This window comes from Hyposmocoma kahamanoa, unplaced genomic scaffold (assembly GCF_003589595.1).
Source record: "Hyposmocoma kahamanoa isolate Upper Pololo Valley unplaced genomic scaffold, ASM358959v1 99516, whole genome shotgun sequence".
NCBI lineage: Eukaryota > Metazoa > Arthropoda > Insecta > Lepidoptera > Cosmopterigidae > Hyposmocoma > Hyposmocoma kahamanoa.
Genome location: NW_020655929.1, coordinates 68,017 through 89,726, shown reverse-complemented (window position 1 = coordinate 89,726; position 21,710 = coordinate 68,017). Strand labels below are relative to the sequence as shown.

Below are 21,710 nucleotides of genomic sequence, written 5' to 3'. Positions count from 1 at the left end.
GTAGTGTAGTGATACGAGGACGGGGATAGCTATTGGAACGGAGGAACACCTATGACTTTGGAACGTCATTCCTTTGGAACGAGTCACGGTGATACTGTTTGACGGCGGATCATCGTGATTTTTTCATCGTGACTATATTTATCACCCACCTCTACAGACTACCCAACTTAGGTACAATAGAACTGTCTTGTTTGGGCTCATTAAATTGATCTCAACGAATTGTTAGCTTACAGATAGTGACTTTCTTGAACGTTCCGTATCGAATTTTTTAATTTTAATTTCAAATGTTATTACGCTAATCAACTGCAAGTAGACTTGATCACAATTTTAGTAAAAAAAAATAATTTTATAAAATTTTCAAATAACGAATAAGAATGAGAACTTCGTTGCATTCTCAAAGTGTAGGTACGTATTGTATTCGCCATACAGACATAATCTTAAGTATTTAGTATGATGTTGTAAAAAAGACTTCAGAAAATCCATTTATATGTCAGATACTGAGATATTCTTTTCTTACAAAACAGGCATAAAAAATTCACAGAATGTATGCTGGAGTGATACAATTATACGGATTTACGCTTGTATTTTACGCTTCAGAAAAACCTACCGTTAAAATGCTACGGTTTTAGAATATTAATATATACGTGTTGAAGAAGAATTTGTTAACAAAAGTAAATTTACTGCGGTAAGAAATAAAATACGATCGGAAAAACGATCTGGTCTAAAAATACAAATATTCGTCAAATTGTGTTAACAGAAAACGTCTTAATATTTTAAAATAAATGTACCAGCTCATATGATCCATTGGATCCCCAACCATATTAGCCAATCCAACGACAAAGCGGAATGGAAGTTGAGTCAGGTTTCGAGAATATAGTAATATGTATCAAAACAACACTGTTAAAGAGTATACAAATACTTGGGACGGAACTATTACCATTATCTTAGTAGACTATTAAGAAGTATATTATAAGCTAGGACAAACTGTCCCTAAACTTAATGGATTAAAAATTTCATAAACATAAAGGCCATTCACAAAAAGATTATTCGTGCCTTAAGAGAAACACATCAATTTCTTATCCTATCGATGGCCTACACTGCAATTGCAATGGTTGCCATCATGGTGAAAGAATTTGCCAATGTTTTATTTTTATGATACCAAATGACAATCAAGTCATGCATCTGATGTTAAGCGATATGGCTGCCCTTTAGAGCTTTAAAACTGCAACTGCTCGCGTCATTCTGAGACATAAGTTGACAAGTCCCATGTGCCTGTAATTTCACCAGCACCCTTCAAACCTGAACGCAGTAATACTCCCCTGCTTACCGGAAGAAATAGTTAACGTAGCAGTTTTAACCTGGATGAAATCCTTCATAACGAGCTTTACAACTAAAAAGCGTACTCGTCGATTGTTGACCAGCGCTCTGGTCACAGGAAACGAATGTTACGTCGTTTGGGGGACTCCTTTCGTACACCCTACCACTTATCAACACCCTATACCCGATTCGACCGGATGCTAAACTGGCAACTTATTTTTCGCTCTTAATTGGATATAGTTTTTTAGCGGTTTTAAGCCGATTCCACGTTAATAAGTGTGTTGACATCCTAATACTGCAGTTAGAAAGATTCCAATAGTGAATTTTGTGTTTATCCCAAAACAAAGCGTTCTTTCAGAAAACTCTCTCATTCAAGATTGCGGGATTTGGTTAGCGGTTAGTGCGCGAAAGGCAATGTTCTGATAAACTGGGGTTGATCCCACTCCGGGATCCCGGATTGGAAGAGTCCAATGAGTCGTATAATTCACTACACTCTTGGTTGAGTCCCGGGATTTCAATTTTACTTGTGATCGAAGAATTTAATGTTACCCGATGCGTGAATTTCATTGTCGGTGAAATTTCAGAATTCGTTATGAATGGGAATATAAATTTTATTATTGTAATGATGAGTCTTTATAAGCTCGAAAAGGATTTTTGGTTGAATTTATTGAAGCGAAATTTTTCCTATTACACACCGTGGTTATACGAATCTTTTGACAGGTAATGGGTAATATTGTAATTGTTATTTCAAGGACTTATTAATACACAATGAGCTTATAGTCGCTGTAACCTCGTTGTGAAGACATAATATGATGTATGTGTGTGCCCATGAGCTCTATTAGCTCATTCTGCCCGCCCCTTGTTACCATGGAACAGACCAACGACGGGATATCATACCCATAAAGATGACTAAAAGTACTTAGTATGCCCGACGGGAATAACTACCAAGTGTATTACCATACGGAATACTAAGCGCTTTTAGTCATCTTTTAATATGCTCACAGCTCATAAATGGAATTCCTTACTAGGACTGTGTTTCTGAGCACATACCAGGAAAGTACTACTACTATACCTATTTCTGCTGCAGAGCATTAATGATCACATTACTGCGTTCCGGTTTTGAAGGGAAAGGTTGCTTGTGAAATTACAGGCACATGGGACTTGTCAACTTATGTCTCAGAGTGACGGGCGCAGTGACGCTGCAACTGCTATGGACAGACGTGTCGCTTACCACTAGGCGCACGACTTTTTCACGTAGTATCATAAAAGAAAATTGTATATCAAGTACTTAGGTTTTCATGACTACCATGCATTGGAAATGTTACTACTTTCTCGGACATAAAATTGCGTATTCTATCATTCATTTGTCGATATTTCATCAAAAAAAAGTTTGTGGAGTATCATATTAAACAAAACACTCAGATCAGTCTCTGTAGCATTCCTCCGCGATAAAGCTAGTATTTTCACATTTAGCTGTCAAATTCGAGTGATAAATAGGTAACAGTTCTGCTCAATAATTTTATCAACGTAAAAATTGAGCGTGACCAACGAGATAAAAAGAAATTATAAAAACAAACAAATTGGTGTACATACATTGTTGAAAAAAGGTGAGAACATTACATAAACGACAAAGATACCTATATATGCAATGTCATATCCTTATCCTTGTTCTTCAAAATTATAATGATATAAATATATATGTATGATTTCGTGCGCCATGTAAGCCGAGTTGCAAGCACTAAGGATGCGAGCAGTTAATATCATTGTTAGTTTTACCTGCGTAGCACATTCTCTGAGGAAATAGGGGGAGGCGAACTACACTCACGCTCCATCACATATACACACATACACACACATATACTTACACAGACCTATACACGACAATTGATATCAGCATTTACAGTTAGTTGTGAACTCAGTTCTTATTGTACCAATTTAAATTTATTTTTCTACCCAATGTTGTAACAATAATAATACATGTTTTGTATACATAGTGAGTTTCTGTAATTGGCTTTTGTACTGCTTAAACACATTTGTCAAATAAGTACAAGAATGCTGTTGAAACTTTGTTCATTGAATAAAATAAAATAAAATGAAATGTATGTTGGTTCCTTACCAAATACACGAAAGAACGAATGACTCTAGTGCGGTATCTTACCGATTAAGTATTTGCAAGAGGAAAAAAATGGCAACATAGCTTTAGCAACTGAAATAAATATGTCACGGGGAGGTTTATCAAGGGTTTATCACACATTGGATGCCATGCTACTGCCGCAGACGTAGATGACATAAACCGGATTTTATCTACAATGACTTTATGCGCCGCGCAGCCACCGACGCCAATGAACTTTAACCGGCGTAAAATCGACGTGGTAAAAACTGGTTTTCTTTTAATGAAGTATCAATTTATCGAGTTCTTAGATTTTCGCGATTGTTACACATAATATATTTTTAGTAGGAGTCGAACTCCTTGTGAAAGAGTTCTTCCAGGGAAGTACTGCAACCTTATCTATTTCTGCCGCCAAGCAGTAATGTCAGCATTACTATGTTCCGGTTTTGAAGGGTAAGGGTGCTGGTAAAATTACAGGCACATGAGACTTTCAACTTATGTCGTGTAGCTTACCATCAGGCGCACGACTTGTTCATCCCGTCACATCATATTCATCATCACGTCATATTATAAAAAAAAATAGAAAATAACTATTTTTTCGGATCTATGCCGCGTATATTCAAACAAACCAACGTGTAACGTTCCGGGAATTGAAAATTTAGTTTCATTGCCTATCAGCTTTGTTAATCAATTATATTTACTATATTTCCGAACAAATAAAATTAATTACGTAGCTTTCTACATATATGAATATATTTAAATTAAGAGCGTTAATTTTTACGTGATTGCTTTTCTATACATAATTTTTTAAGTTGATTACTAACCTACTTCCACTAAAAAGAGGAGGTTCTCAATTCAACCGTGCGTTGTTGTGTGTATGTTAACCGGTTACCATTTGTGAACCGATTTTGATGATTCTTTTTTCATTGCAAAGAGATTCAATCTCTATGGGTGGTAAACTAGGGATAAATCCGGTTCCATGCACTTTCCTGTAAGCAATTGTTAACTTTTTAACTTCAGTTTAGTAAAAAGTTAAAGCGTAAAAAACATTCAAAATAAGTACAAAAGTTAATTGAAACAATGTTTTAGCGCATTTTTAAAGACCTGAAAAATATATGCCGCCGTCGATTCTACGATAGGCGCACATCTCTAATTTGGATTTACCAGGCGCCCATAGTCGTAAAGAAGGCTTCCAGGTGGGTTTTCTAACCACTAAATACGCCTAGGATATGAGATCAATTCGGGATCACAGCCAATGAAAGGGAAGAGTCAATTATACGCAAGACTGGCTTACAAGGGAAAAGATCAATTCGGCTTTATCACGGATTTCGCCGATGGTCTAAGCTTGGATTTGAAGAAGACGAATATTTTGTGATCAGGGCATATGAATTATTGTTTTCGAATCATAATTGGCTAACAATTTATTTTCATGCAGAATGCTTTCGTTATTTTATGCTATACAACAGATTGAGTAGTCGAAATGAATGAATTGGAAATCATTTTTAAACGCCTTAAAAAAAGGAGGAGTGTGAATCGGCTGTATTTATTTTTTTGTGTGCGTGTGTTAGGAGATGAAGAGAAAGGAGATACCTCGGTAGTGGTGCCATTGAAATTTGAAGAAAATATTCCACTTATTATTATTATTAACCTATTATGTCCCACTGCTGGTCACAGGTCAAAACCCTCAATTGCTTCCCAACCCATCAAGATCATCTCGCCAACGCCTTCCATTCCGTTCACGCCGTCTCGTTCCGTCATTGGGCACCTAAGTCGTGACGATGTTCGCCCACTTCCCAGGTGGCATCCGAATTCCACTTCTAAGGGTGGCAAATATAAGATGAATCCGGTTTATAGGATTTCAGTTTCATCCACATTCCGTTTTCCGATTTCAATAAAGCTTATAACAACTGTTTCGATACCTCCAATCATTGACTTACAATTATATGGACGTCGGGTCCGCGCTAAAAAGTGTCCGAAATTATAGGGCGTTAAAATCGTATACAGAGCGTCATTCACGCTTTCGTCTTCGTTTGTTCGACTGACAGCGAAGCAAGCAAAATTAGACAGTACTGCGATGACATTACAATTTAAATTCAACGTTTTAGCTTTTTCATATTCCTTTACATGTCACTACGTTTAAATAGGTTGATTTGGGACATTTTTTTCGTGGTTTTTGTATTAGACCCGTCGTCCATTTATTTGTAAGTCAATGCCTCCAATGAACACTACGAAATTTAAATTTTTGCACCCGTTCTGTTTTTATATTTTTTTTGTTTCTTTCTTTTTTTCACAAAATTCGTTCTTTGTTTATTTTCTCGAATTTTCTTTTTGTTTCTTTTTTTCACAAAATTCGGAGAACATAATATTAGTCAATAAATATGTCCGTTTACAAAAATAACAGAACATGACCAATAACATTATGTTGGCGTAGTGTTAATTTGGAGGTATCGGTTGTCTTATTTATGAAGTAATTTACACTTGAACTACTTAATAAGGGCACAATTTCATATATGATTAAGTAAAAACTTTTGCTATTGCTTTTTAACTTAATAAACGTCAAGTATGAGATTTTATGGCAGAAAAACACTTATTATTATTTTATTATATTTTTACATACAGGTCCCAAGGGCACGGCTGACTCCCTGTAAAGGGCCCAAAACGTTGGTTTCTTTGAGGAAACAAATAGATTTAGACCCAAAATTATAAAAAAAAACGACCTAAAAAGTTCGTGGAATTACATCTATTTGCCAAGTTTTATGGAAATCGGTTGGCGGAAAGTGCGCGGAACCAGATTCATTATCTAGTTTGCCACTCTTGGAGGTGCATATTTTCTTCACATTTAAATGGAACCAATACTAAAACCCTCTTTCGAACAAAATAAGAATGATCAAAATCTGCTCATAAATCGGAGTTATCGCGTAACATACACACAAAAAAAATACATCGAATTGAGAAACTAATTTCTTTGAAATAGTTTCATTTAATTAAATTTTTATTGAATTGATATTCAATTATTTTTTGTGAAATTACTCCACTAGTTTGTTATAATTATTAATACAAAGATCGAACACTCAGAAAAAACACTCAGAAAAAATTCCTTCGATCCGGTCGGATTCGAACCGACGTCTTCTTGCATACCGTGCCAGACGCTATACCAACTAAGCCACGGAACGAACCAACGGACCTCACGAATTTTTCTATGTGCTTGCGTCGTGTCTTTGTACTTGGTCTTTCAACGACTTTTTAGTCGTAGCGCCATCTATGAGAAATCTATTACAGATTTATCACCCAGTTAGTACCTATACAGTTACCAGTCCTGGCGAGAGATGTCGCTATTCACTGTATTAATTAAATTTTTATTGAATTGATATTCCATTATTTTTTGTGAAATTACTCCACTAGTTTGTTATAATTATTAATACAAAGATCGAACACTCAGAAAAAACACTCAGAAAAAATTCCTTTGATCCGGTCGGATTCGAACCGACGTCTTCTTGCATACCGTGCCAGACAGTTTCATACATACGTCGCATACAGTTTCATTTCTTAAGTAACAATCGCGAATACCTTAGAACTTGTTATGAGTTTTTTTTATTATTGGTTTTTACGGCTCTGTTATATTATAAGGTAAAGTCATGGGGTACAATGCTATACGACCTCTATTTGACGACCTCCGTAATTGAGAGGTTTGCACACCGGTTTTCATGGTGTCTCTGAGGTCCCGGGTTCGATCTCTGGCCAAGTCAATGAAGAGAACAAAATTTTCTATACTATCTCAGGTCTGGACGTTTATGGTGTCGTAGTTGTTTCCGATTTCCATGACACAAGTGGTTTAATTACTTACTTTGGGATCAAAGCAACGCACGTGATGTTGTATAATATTTTTTTTACATATATTTCCTTTTTTTTATAAGCGAAACAATTTCCTAGACGTTTACTGTCATCATAAAACGGTATCTTCGATGACTTGTGCCAAATAGCTAAACAAAGCCAAAGAGAGAAATTAATTGTCTATCCAATTATGTTAGCAGTAAAGGTGTGATTATGACGTGTCAGGGTATAGTTATGATTGTATATAGAGGGTAACGAAGTTGCTTCATTTTTAACTAATGTATCAACATGCAGCGAATCTCAGCAGTTACTACAAATCTCTTTGGTATATATGTTTTATAATCTTTTTTAATTTTATTTCTATTTAAATTCTAAATTTAAACGTGATTGTTTAAGGGGGATTTTCTTTACGTTTGTTTTATGTTTTGGATTGATAAGCTGTACGTGTTTTTGTAGTAAATTAATAAACTGTACATTTGCTCACTCGTCGTTAGCACCCACCCAAACCTATTAATACATATTATACATACATTATATTATACATATTATACATATAATATATATTATATAGGTGATTCGGAATTAGTAGAGGCGAAGTTGCAGAGCCTTAAACACCGCCGTAAAGTTGCCTGCTTATCGGTATTGTACAGGATATATTACGGAGAGTGTGCGAGGGAAGTATACGATTTAATTCCGCTTTCACCTTTCTATCATCGGGGGACTACGCGTAGGCTTGGATTCCACCCCTATATTGTGGATATTCCAAAGATTCGCAAGAAGCGTTGCGCTTCCACATTTACATGGCGAACGGCTATGGGGTGGAATTCTCTGCCTGCAGACTTGTTGCCTGAACGTTATAACCTGGACCTTTTTCAGGCGAGAGTGTTTAGGCATTATTTAGGTGTGGATGCTCTATTGTTGACCTCATCCACACTTTCCATCAGGTGAGATGGAGGTCAAATGCACACTAACATTCGAAAAACAAAAAGAAAAAATACAGTCCACTACACTACACGTAATTACTTTGTAAATAGCAAAGAATGCGGACTATAACATCTCTAGTGCCAACTTTCTTCAAAATAGCCGAGACCACAACTGCATGAAGTTGATAACGACTTCACGCATGAACTGCATCCACTCATCTCGGATGCATGAAGAGTTTCAACTGCGTGCAGTTAATGCATGAAGTTGCAATCAATTACATGCAGTCGAGGTCACGGATAACGACTTCATGCATTAACTGCAGTCGAAACCGGTTTCACGCATTCACTGAAAACACGCAATCTGTTAGCAGCCTAATACACCAAGCTTTCTATTGGTGAAAATCGCATAGGCCGTTATTTAAGATAACGATTAGAATCTATTTAAGGTACATAAACTGGCATTGCGTCAAAAATTTTCATTAATAATAATAATATTGGTTGTATATAGAGGACCTCAGTAGTGGTCTCATTAAAATTTTAAGAAAATATTCCAGTTACAGGTAAATACCACTTGCAATTAGTAAGAAGCCCATAAAAATTGACAACACAATTTAACACTAACTGAAAGCAAAAATCAATAACAATTAATAACAACGGCAGCAACCAAAACGAAAATAAAATATAAATATAACAATGCATTTAATTTACTACAAATAAAAAGCTACACTAGAATAAAAGTACGTACTTGTTGAGTAAATGAATTATTTGTAAGAAAAAAAAAGAAAAAACAAAAAATACATATTTAGTTCTTAGGTTTTCGCGATTGTTGCACATAGGAAATGGTTTGCATCAATATTAGACATAACTGGTTGAAGACTGTACCACCTCAGTCAACCGTGACCATGGGACCTGTAAAGGGCCCGAAACGTCGGTTTGTTTGAAAAAACAAATATACGCGATTTAAATCCGGAAAAATAGTTTCATTTCCTAAATACATATAAAATTAATTGGGAGTATAATGGGACGTATTCTGCTACGTGAGTTACTGTGAATATCAAAAGGGTGGTGTTGTGAACATAGTGATGTTCCTTTACTAATTTTCTGAGTCTTGAGAAGGGAGAATTCGATCCAAAAACCATATTTCGTAGCGGTGGAAACAGAGAAATTACTTTATTCCGAGGGTATCTAACTGGAACACGTATATTAAATTTATTTAGTAACTGGGGATAGTCGACTTTATGAGTGAAAATTTTAGACACGAAGAAAAAATCAATAATTGTTCAACGTTCTTCTAGGGAACTCATTCGGAAATGTGTCAATGGTTTCTTGTAAGATGGTAATTTCTTTCTGGAGATGCCATTTGAGAAAATAAGATGCCGCATGGACCTTTTTTGGCTACGTTCTAGTGGTAAAAAATGGGTTTGCTTAATAAGGTTTCCATACAACTGAACAATACTCCAACATACTTCGTATAAGGAATTAAAAGTATCTTAATTTTGTTACTGCGTAACCCTGTACCATTTCTTAACACTTCCATGGACAAACTCTTTCACAATTAGCTCTATTTCTACTGAGGATACACGAATAATATCTACGACTTTAGTTATTACACAATTTAGTAGATCACTAGCTGTTCCATGCCAAAGACTAACTAAAGGAAGATTTTAAATAATACCAGGAAAAGATGAAACGAAGTTTCGAGAATATTGCTTGTGGTTAAATGTAAACGAATTTGTGCGAATTTTCTTGAAGTAATTTAATCGTATATTTCTGAGAATTGCTCTTTTACTTAAGCTCTGTACATTCTACGTTACGTACTAACATAAATACTTGATTAACTGATTAATTGATTAAGAAGCTTTATGAAATTAATTTGTTTGAGAATATAGAAGGACATAAAAAAGGGTTTAAAGTAAAAATGGGTACTTTAAGATTAAGAACTGGAAACCGGCAGACCTATGACACGAGTTCTAAACGATGGGCTAGAAGTACTTGAATGGGGAGCAATGATAACGACATACGGCAAAATGGACTAAACACAATGTGGCACAAGTTTGAATTGTTGTGAATTGAAGCCTACATATACAAGCCTACACTCAACTTTATATACCGATAAGTACGCAAGCACGCATGCACTCATACTCACATACACGTACGCACACAAGCACGCATGCACTCATACTCACATACACGTACGCACACACACACATGCACGCACGCACGCACGCACGCATGCACGCACGCACGCACGCACGCACGCACGCACGCACGCACGCACGCACGCACGTACGCACGCACGCATGCACGCACACACGCACACACACACACACACATATACACACACACACATTTAAATTTGTCAATAAAAACTTTGATTTAATTTTTTTTATTTGATTGGAATAGCGGAAAGAGTTAAAGAACACATCGCGGCTCTCAAGAACCGTTAGATTAATAAGTCTGCAAATAGCCAAGCATTTGCTGGAATCAGGACCAAACCACTGGATTGAGCTTCATAATCCCAAGATCCGTTCTACAGAACGTCATCAATATAGTAGAATCGTACGTGAAGCTATTGAAATTAAAAAACACCGTAATTTCAACCGAGAAGATGGTTTTAAGCTTTCATCGTCATGGGATCCAGTTATCAGCAATTGTAAACGACATCAAATATCGCCCGACAAGTCGCCGGATGTCGTGAGTGTTGTGTGTCGGTCTAGTGAGAACTAGGGTTCTAGGAACTAGGAACTAGGGTACACAAATAAATTATGAATATCAAGTGCGGGTAGTTAGAAAAACTCGCACGGCTAGAAGATTCTGACACCCGTCTCTTCAGTCTCTTCGAGACCATGGACGTTGCAATATGTCCGAAACGTCGAGGTAAATAAAATATGTTTTATACGAGATTAAGTCCCCAATTAAAAATCAAATAACATTCTCAATAAATTTCTTTTTTTTTTACTAATACAGGTATATATAAGAAATGTGAATGAGAGATCTTATATAATCTAATAATAATCCAGTAAATATTTTTTTCGCATGACTCAAAAGACAATATGAAGAAGAGCATTGGAGAAAACCTTTATTGAAGGGAAAAATCTTTTTGATGATATGAAGTAACGGCGCGAACAAGTCGTGCGCCTGATAGTAAGCGACACGCCTACCCGTAACAGTTGCAGCGCCAGACAGAGTTTTTAAATCGCAAAGATATGAGGGCCATTGCCACATGCGCATGTAGTTTCACCTTTCCCTTAATACTGATATTAAGGGAAACGTAATACCACATGTCGGTGACATAAAAAACTGATGGATTAATTAATAAAAATACTTACATTAACATTATCAATAAAAATACTTACAATCAACATTATTAATAACAAGACATACAATTAACATTAATAATGAAAATACTAAGCTGCTTGTAATATGTTTAAGTTTTTGTAAAAGTATTAAATAAATTAAAAAAAAAAAAAAAAAAAAACTTACAATTAACATTAAGCGTGATGCGCTTGCTGACGGCGGGAGGCACGTCGTTGGAGGCGATGCACAGGAATGCACCCATCTGCCGTCGGTCCACGCGCCACAACGGCAAAGAGCTGCCCACGTAGCTCTCTACTGTACAACATGAGAATTATGAAGTAACTTGTGTAAGATTCTTTATTGTATAAGAAATGACACTTTTTTCCAATCTAAATTACGTATCTAAATGTTTGAAACAATAAAAAATCGTCTCCAATAGTACAAGAAACTTTGAGCAATATCTTAACCCACTCATGGCCAGTTACGGCGTTTGCCATAAAATTAAATATCAGAATATGACAGTACTTACTTAGTTATTAAAAGCCGTGGCAGCCTAATGGTTTGACCTACCGCCTCTGAAGCAGAGGAGGTGGGTTCAAATCCAGGCTCCCTTGCGTTTCTCGGAATTTATGTGCACGTTGCAAAAAGTTTACAACCCTTGGAAAGCATATGAAGTTCCCAAGCCACATTGAGTCAGCATGGCGGACTATGATCTAAAAATTTAAAAGAGACCCGTACCCAGCAGTGGGACCATCGAGTATATAACCAGAAATAGAGACGAAATGTCATTTAATTTGTTTGCAAACTATTCTGCCATATCATTACTGTGACAACTGCGCTCCGATTGGCTAGCCTGAGTTCGAAACAATTGACGTGTGTCATCAATTGTTTCACGTCAAATCGACCAGTTTAGCTTGAGCTTTGCTATAATGGACGTAAATTGCAAAATTACGTATTTAAAAATTTACTTTTAAATATTAATTTATTATATATATATATATATATAATAAATTAATTGAATTATATAATAATGGAAATTTGTAATGCCACCTGGAGGGAAAGTACTCTAAATACTGGAGATATACATTTTTACTTAATGGAAACATTCCTTTATTTTTTAAAAGAAATAAAACTGCATTCATAGATTTTCGAAAATTTCTAGCAACACGCGGGAATCGAACCCGCTTTAATCTGAAAAAATACACCCTGCACTTTTATTGCATCGATCGATAGGGTTAATTATAGGAATAAAATCTCTCTCACAAAATTGGTAACTTAAATGAAAAAAAAACCATGAAATCTTAACGTATTTTAATAAAACGAAAAAAATGGTAATCTAACTAATTAGTTGCTCGAAATAAGCTTCATTTTCTTCGATACACAAATTTAATCTTTTAACAAATTCATTTTGAGTAACTTTTAATAAAGTGTTGTGATGAATTGTATTACAAATCGTATTCTGAACCTCAGCCTTCACTCGTTTACACTCGCATAGGATTTAAGGTAAATTTGATTTTTAAATAGTACTTCGTCATTTTAATGGATAAATGACGTCAACGATAATTAACAACTAATCTGATGGACCTTTGAGTAAAAGTGCTTTAACTTGACCCATTGAATTTATAACTCCAGATTTCATGGTTTGTAAGAGAGATTTCATCCTCATAATTGACCCTATCTATTGATTTAATAAAAGTACAGGATGCATTTTTTAAACATTGTAGCGGGTTCGATTTCCGCGTGTGGCTAGCAATTTTCGAAAATCTTTGAATGCAGTATTAATTCTTTTTAAAAATAAAGGAATGTTTCCTTTAAGTAAAAATTTGTATCTCCAGTATTTACAAATTTCCACCCTGTATATATATAACGATGAAATGTGATTCCGTTTGTTTTGTAATTAGATGTTTTGCTGTTTTTCCCACACCACCGAATAGAACAGCACGGCATTCTTAGAGATATTATCTTTATTACAATAAATACAGAATATTTTTTGGAATATACGGAGACGTACGCACAGGTCAGTAGTTCTATATTTCAGTGCAAACGGGAGTTGATATTTATAAGAGCTGTATCGCTAATGTGTTACCAGGAATATATGGCCCTTATTTCGCCTCTATTTCTGGTTAAATACTCGATGAGTGGGACGTACAAATGGGTTGAATATGATAATATGAGAGATCCCATTTCGCTATGTGCTTTCTAGTGTAGCTGCCTGCCTGCTGCTTCTCCATAGAGAAGTATTAACGACGCACTACCAAAATTCAATGATTTACATTGAACATTTTGTATTAAATCAATATATTTTTATACATATATAACATCAAGTGACGGGACGAAAAAGTCGTGTGGCTGATGGTAAGCTACACGCCTGTGCATAACAGTTAGTGCCACTCAGAGCTTTAAATCGCAAATATCTGATGGACACACCACTGCGCCCGTCACCCTTCAAAACCGGAATACAGTAATACTGACATTACTGCTTGACGGCAGAAATAGGGAAGGTGGCAGTACTTCCCTGGACAAACTCTTTCACATGGAGCTCTACTAGTACTATAATGAAAAATAAAATGTTCTATGTAAATAATTCCACGACGTCACAAAGAAAACAAGTGACATTTAGGTAGTGTACTGTCCATGAACGGGTTAAGAGAGCAAAATTAAGGTAAAAATTCAAAGCTACTGTAACGAATTTACTAATCTGTTAGGTTGGTGCGTAACAATGCGGCCTTGTTATTGAGTTTGCAGCAGCAAACAGCAGCAAATTCGGGTTGTTTCAACATTGTTTTAGTTGAAGAGTTCGTATGGGGCCAGTCCAGTCAATATCCACACTTATCCGAGTTTTTTCAAATGGCGAACGATGGTCGAATGATTCACAATAATGTTTTGTTTAACGTTCTCTTGTCAGTCTTTCGTCCTCTTTACAAATGAATAATCTACAGAGATACAGAGTACTAAAAAAAACCGACCTCAAAAGTTCGTGGAATTATATCTATTTGCAAGTTTTATTGACATCGGTTACCGGAAAGTGCGCGAAAACGGATTCATACCCAAGTTTGCTACCCTTAGAGGTGGAACATTTTCTTGTAATTTAAATGAGACCACCTCTGAGGTACCCTCATTCCAATAAAAAAAAAATCGTCCAAATCGATGCCGGAGTTATCGTCGTAGTTATATTAACATATATAGAAAAAAGAGACATAGAGTCGAATTGAGAACTTCCTCCTTTTTTGAAGTCGGTTAAAAAGATGAATGAATTTGAAATTCTTGAACCATCGTTCAACTTGGTTTTTAGTGATTGTATCTTTCCTGCATTACAATTTCTCAAAGTATTGGAGCATATTGGCAGAATATGCTCCAAAAAGTGAGTTTTTATTTTTTATTTTCTCACTATCTTTTTTTTACAATTTTTTTTAAGACCCGCACTAGGGATCCTGTATTGAGCATGCCATACACACACATACACAACTACAAATTACACCCAAACTCACGAGAGAAATAAAACTTTTCTCCCGGCCCAGGAATCGAACCGGGGACCTCTGCGTGGCAGTTCGGTATGGTAACCGTTCGGCCACGGAGTCAATTTCATTCATAATGGGTTATACCCTTTTTAACTGAGTTCCTTCTAATCGATAACGTTACTTTACCTTTAAAAAAATCCCTATTGCCAATTTTCTTCAATAGCATGGGCTCGTAGTCTTCTCTTCTCCACGTGATCTTAGGAGGTGGATGACCCGATGCTCTGCAAAGGAGAGTTATGTTGTCCAATTCCTGAGCTGATACGTCTGCGGATGTCTCCTCGTTTATTATGTCTGGTGGCACTGTGGATGATAATAATTTGACAGGTGATGGAAAATATCACAAACAGATACATAATATGATAAAAGTAAACAATATCGAGTTGGTATCTGTAAAGGTACCAAGCGAGTGACGTAAAACTTTCATAGATTTCTCACAGATGGCGCTACGGTAAAAATCGTTAAAAAACCAAAAACAAAGATCTGCAACAAGCACATAGAAAAATTCGTATGGTCTAATGGTGGTCCCGTAGTTCAGTTAAGAGAGCGTCAGGTACGATAGCGAAGATTCTAATTCAGCCATCTGCGTAGAATAAGTACTTTGAGTACCCTATTGTACTAGGTAGTACTAATAAAAGTAGAACTAATAAAACTATGAAAATTATAATAAGGTTATTAATTTTTATAGTTTTATTAGTTCTCCATTTATGGAGATATTTAATACAAGCGCAGCTATTATGCACTATTTAACCTTCTGGGTTCGCGGAGTAGCAAATTACTTCCACTTTTATTAAGGACTGTAGGTTTTTACCAGAACTAGCCACATAAAGTTTGTCTCATTTTGAGTTAAGTCGACAACTTTTAATTGTTTCTTACGAATTTCTAGCGACGGTTTTATTGACTTATAAAAAATCAAATTTTACTTTAAGAGCTCTCTGCCAAAAAAGTTTTGACGTTGCCTCCGCCCAAATTTGTGAAACAAATATATGCCTGAAGTTCGCATGACATGCGACAGGAGATGTTGAATTTTGTGCATTAAAGTACCAAATTCGTTTTAGCGGAACAACTCTAAAACTAAAGGTATTAAAAAAAATCTGTAGTGACAGTTGTCGATCAGGCATAAATATAATTAATTATCAAATTTTTGTCCTAATAACCTGTAGCATTTCGAGGATGAATCGGAAAAATGTGAAAATTAGAGGTCATTTCGTGATTTTTATCTATCGAGGAATCTTTATTGTTTTATGTTTCTGATTAATGTCTATGCTTGAATATATCGTGTAGTTACTTATACTCCTCTAAAATCAAATGTGAATATACTGCTCTAAAATTAATTCGAAGGTTAGGAATTTTTCCTCTGCTCCCTAATTGCTAATTTTTCCTAAGCAATAATTATAATCATGAAATTCACATATTTTGAGTTACAACACTATTGTAATAGCAGTAAGATATAATAGAATTTTAACTACTAACTTAATTAATATTTTACCCAAAACGATTGTAGACTATATTTATGGTTAATCATTTATTAATAATTTAAAAGCTATCTATATAATATTGCTTAAACTTTAGTGCTTGTTAAAGTATTTTATCATACTCAGAAACACTATCATGAGACTCTCTGAGAACTCCTAATAAATATCAAAATTTAGTGATGAAACATTATTTAAATCATATATTTACCAGTATAACAATATAAAACAGAACATATAACAATATCATCAGAACTACTACAGGGCCTGTAAGGAACAGGCTCAGTTTCATCCTTGTGGCTATGTGCCACGCGATACTAATTTTCAGTCTGTCGTTGTTGACTGATTATTTTACTAACACAAACCAATTCAAGTGCACCACAGTCACGATAAACATCGAATAGCCTTCCATCTGTAGAAATTATTCTAATAACATTTAATATGTTTTATAAATAATAGTTATTTATTATGCAAAGTCGTTGTTCGACACGAGTGCTTGTATTGAAATCTGAACAAGCGAAGGAAGCGAGTGATTTAAAAATAGAATCCAGAGCGTAGCGAGGGTTTCAAGTCACAAAACGCAAAACAACTTTGCTACAGAGCGAAATACACATCTTTTCACCTCACTATAGCGAGGAAAATTGTAAATGAAAGTAAAATAGTTGAACTATAACAAAATAATTTAATAAATAAAATTGGTTATTGTTGTCAATTTAATGTCAACAATATTATGAACAAAATATGCCAACGGATTTATATTACATAAATAATGTACGACAAATCGCGTAGTTGAACGTGTCATTACGTTTTTCTTCATCGAAAGAAAAAGTTAGGTGCACCACAATCATCGTTTCAAAAACCTTTTCCACGCTAGTGTGGAAAAGACGCCTTTGCGCGCAAATTTCCAATGAGAAATAAAGCCTTTCCGATGAATTGATTATAACTACGACTAATTTACATATTAATATTCCCAATACATGTGTATAATAGTTATATATTGAAAAAAATGTTTTTGTACAGTTACGTGCAACATTCAATTTTGATTTACTGCATTGACATGTTCTAGTTCTAGTTTTATTTTACTGTAGTATTATTTAAACATTAACAATACTCTATTTTACATTGTTTATTTACATTTAAAACAATATTCCTTTTACACTACTTTATGGCTACAAATAAGTTGTTGTGAGGGAAATTAATTTAACTATTAAACTGGAAAGTCTAAAATTGTCGATTCTAAGACTTCTATCCTAGGCCCCGATTCAGAAGAACTCTTCGTTATTTTAACCGAATCGTTGGATTGGATATCGTTCTCGAATCGAAGGTCGCTTTCCGAGCTATTCAGAACATTCGAGATACACGTTCGATTCGGATACTTATACGATATCGTTATCCACCAGTGTTTACGGAGTTAGTCGGTGAAATAAATTATAAGAAAAATGAAAATCCTTTTATATATACATTTTTAAGACTTTAAAATCCTAGTATAAAGGCATGCATTAGTCTTGCATTATAATAAATTAATAAAGTTGAAGAAAATCCTGACTTTATTTAAAATAATAAGAGATTTCCATATTACATTCTTGCTTTGTATACAACAGAGCGTTCGGTAACTTTCATTCGATAGCTGTGTTCTGAATAACGTTTGTAGCCTTTGTCGCTCGAGAAGTTCGAGAAATCGTACGGGTTTTGGCGTAATTTCGGTTCGGTTTCGAATACGACAGTTCGACATCCAAAAATTATAAGAAATCGTACGATATCAAATCGGATCGGTCAAGAACTGAGTTATAGTAAAGTTCTGAATCAACCCCCTGTATTAATTATATTTCTTTCTGTTCAGAAAGACTACCGAAGTAAAAGCTCCATAAAATGTCAAGATGGCGTCGCGTTTGAAGCTCGCACGAAGCAATCCCACCGCACGCTTTACGGTAGTAGTAATTTTCGTTAAAACTGAGCACTCAAAAAGTATAATACAATACAAATTAAGTTGGTTCCTACTAACGTTTTTATAGAAGAACATGTATGTATTTATTTCGGTACTTTAGCGTATTATTCGGAAGTACAGTTATTTTTCTGAGAATAGTAATTTGAACAAACTTTTGATTGTTTGTTAAATAATTGATTAATTTTGTCGATATATTTCATTGACTTACAATTATATGGACGTCGGGTCCGCGCTAAAAAGTGTCCGAACTTATAGGGCGTTAAAATCGTATACAGAGCGTCATTCACGCTTTAGTCTTCGTTTGTTCAACTGACAGCGAAGCAAGCAAAATTAGACAGTACTGCGATGACATTACAATTTAAATTCAACGTTTTAGCTTTTTCGTATTCCTTTACATGTCACTACGCTTAAATAGGTTGACTTGGGACATTTTTTCCTGGTTTTTGTATTAGACCCGTCGTCCATATATTTGTAAGTCAATGATATATTTTAAAGTTTGTTTTCCAGTAACTCTTTCTAACGCAACTTGTTTAGTCACAGTTAGCTACATTTGGCTGCAATTTCATTTATTTTTCGGAGCTGTCATTATTTTACTTTGTAAATGAGCGAAAAGGAGTCAAAGGAGAGATAATTTTTGACTTTCTTTTAAAGATTTCTTTAGTAGACGATATGTAAAGAAAATATGGGTATTCTTGTATGTAGTTTCCTTTTAAACTGACAAACCATAAACATGATTGAAACTACAACATAATAAGCAATACCGTGGTGCATCAGTGGCTATCAATTTCCTCTACGCTTGAAGGCATGACCTCTTAGCAGTCCCCCGGTCACGAACTGTGGCACGTTCCTAATCACGACTTGTGCAGGTGCTCACACATCTGCATGCTACCAGGCATCAGCCGAAGATTTATGACGCATATGTAAAATGCTGTGCATTTAAATGATACGTTTGTTTCCTTTATCTGTTGCAGGTTTACCTTAAGTACTCATGGTACATAGTGAAAGTCTTGTAGTATGAATAGATGATATATGTGTCAATGGGAGTTTAATTTTTTAATCTAGGTACTTCAAAAAAGTAAGATGTTTTCAATTCAACTGGTTTTTTTGTGTTTATACTACCCGATTACACCCCTTTGCGAACCGATTTTGATTATTATTTTTTTTGTTCGAAGAGTGCCTCAGTATTGGTTCCATTTAAATAGTTAATTTAAACTAGGGGATGGATCCGGTTTCGTGCACTTTCCTTTGACCAATTTCAATAAAACTTAGCAAACAGGTGTATTCCAATAAAAAAGCCGATGAGCCAACTTTTGAGGTTGGTGTTATTTAATAAAAAAGTTATAATTATTTGTGACATCAAGTGACGGGACGAACAAGCCGTGGGGCTGGTGGTAAGCTACACGTCTGTTCATAAAGATCTGAGGTGCTGCTGCTGCTGCATCCGTCACGCCGAGCCAAAAATTTTACAAGTCTGATATGCCTGTAATTTCACCAACACCATTCAAAACTGGAACGCACTAATGTTCACATTACTGCTAAATGGTAGAAGTATGCCACCTTACTTCATTGGACACTTTTTTATATAGTATCTTCACGAAACTGAAAAAAACACTCATCCTAACATACCGATGTTAGTACTGCTAGACTAGTTTACTTTAGTTACTTCCATAGTATAATGTCCTACGGGATTCTCATGTGGGGTAAAGCGGCAGATATTCAAACCATATTTGTATTGCAAAAACGAGCGATTCGTTCTGTGTACCGTCTAGGCTCTCGGGTATCTCTCAGAGAAAAGTTTAAGGAGACTGGTATCATGACTGTGGCATCACAGTACATTTACTCAAATATTTTATATGCCCGTAAAAATATACATAATTTCAATAAGAAAGAAGATATCCATAATATTATTAACCTTAGAGCTAAGTCCAAACTCATGGTACCACGATTTCGTTTAACCAAGGTAAAGAACTCTTTTATGGGGAACTGTATACGTTTTTACAATAAGATTCCGGAGCATATATTAAGTTTATCATTTCCTAAGTTTGGAAACTACATTAAAAATATTTTGATCGAAAAATCATATTACAAAATTGAAGACTACGTGTTAGATAAAGATGTATGGAAAGACGACATGGCTCCAGAATCCACACAAATTTGATTCAAAGTGTATTCCATAGCATTTAAGTTTATTTGAAAAGAGCAATCCCTAGAGTTTCTTGCTCGTTCTTCTCAGGGAGGTCAGCGTAGTGAACGAGCAGTAGCTTAAATGTGACGTTTTCAAGTGTAAATTTATTTTACCTATGGAATAAATAATCTTTGACTTTGACTTTGACTTTGACTTTGACTCCTGAGAACAATAAAGTAATGAATTGACTGCCTCAGTCGCCAAACAGGTACCATGCTGGTCTGCCTCGCGGAGGTTTCGGGTTTATTCCCGGGCCGGGAGAAATATTTGTATGACCTACAATTTATTTATCTCGTGAGTTTGGGTATAATTTGTAGTTGTCTATGTATGTACTATGGCATCCGCGATACAGGGTGTCCTTAGTGTGGGGCTATGCGTGTGCATAATATACATAATTTCGTTACGAAGGAAGATATCCTTAATCTTAGAACTAAGTTAACTCATGGTACTACGTTTTCGTTTAACTAACTTAAAAAATTTTTTTATGGGGAGCTGTATACGTTTTTACAATAAGATTCCGAAGTATATATTAAGATTACCATTTCCTAAGTTTCAAACTTACATTACAAATATTTTAATTGAAAAGTCATTACAAAATTGTAGACTACGTGTTAGATAAAGATGTATTATGGAAAGACAACGTGAGTCTAGATTCTACGCAAATATGATTCAAAATGTATAATATTATAAATGTATAATCTATAAATTTTACCTATGGAATAATTGATTCTTTGACTTTGACTTTGTATGTTGAATAAAAAAAAATTGGTCATCAGAGAAACCCCAAGCGTAGCTCGCTCCAACACACGCACAGTGACGAAAAAGAAAAAAGAAAGAATCTGACCCGCATATGAAGGAAGAAAATCTAACGACAGCTAAAAGATCATCAAACTTTCCTAAACAAATGAAAAAGCACAAGAATTCCTCTAGTACCGTTATAAAACCCATCAGTAATATTTTGCAGGATAACAGCTGAGCCAGAAAATGGCTTTACGTTTGCTCGAGTGTATCGCCCGGCAGTTTTGTCAGAATCACGCAGCTATTTACATAAGCGGTCAAGTGATGGGATCTGTCGAAAGTAAATGTCGGCTTTTATTGGCTTTTAACCTTGTAGC

At 35.3% G+C, this 21,710-nt stretch overlaps 1 protein-coding gene across 1 annotated transcript in view; it reads right to left on the bottom strand.

Annotated features, from left to right (window-relative positions):
• Positions 1 to 21,710, bottom strand: part of LOC113239103 (lachesin-like) — a gene marked incomplete at its 5' end in the record, with an annotated part of 94,536 nt that overhangs the window by 4,891 nt on the left and 67,935 nt on the right. Inside the window, 2 exons of the mRNA XM_026475968.1 lie at positions 11,665 to 11,793; positions 15,123 to 15,296. Of these exons, the coding sequence (XP_026331753.1) occupies positions 11,665 to 11,793; positions 15,123 to 15,296 (303 nt within the window). The remainder of the gene's footprint in view (positions 1 to 11,664; positions 11,794 to 15,122; positions 15,297 to 21,710) is intronic.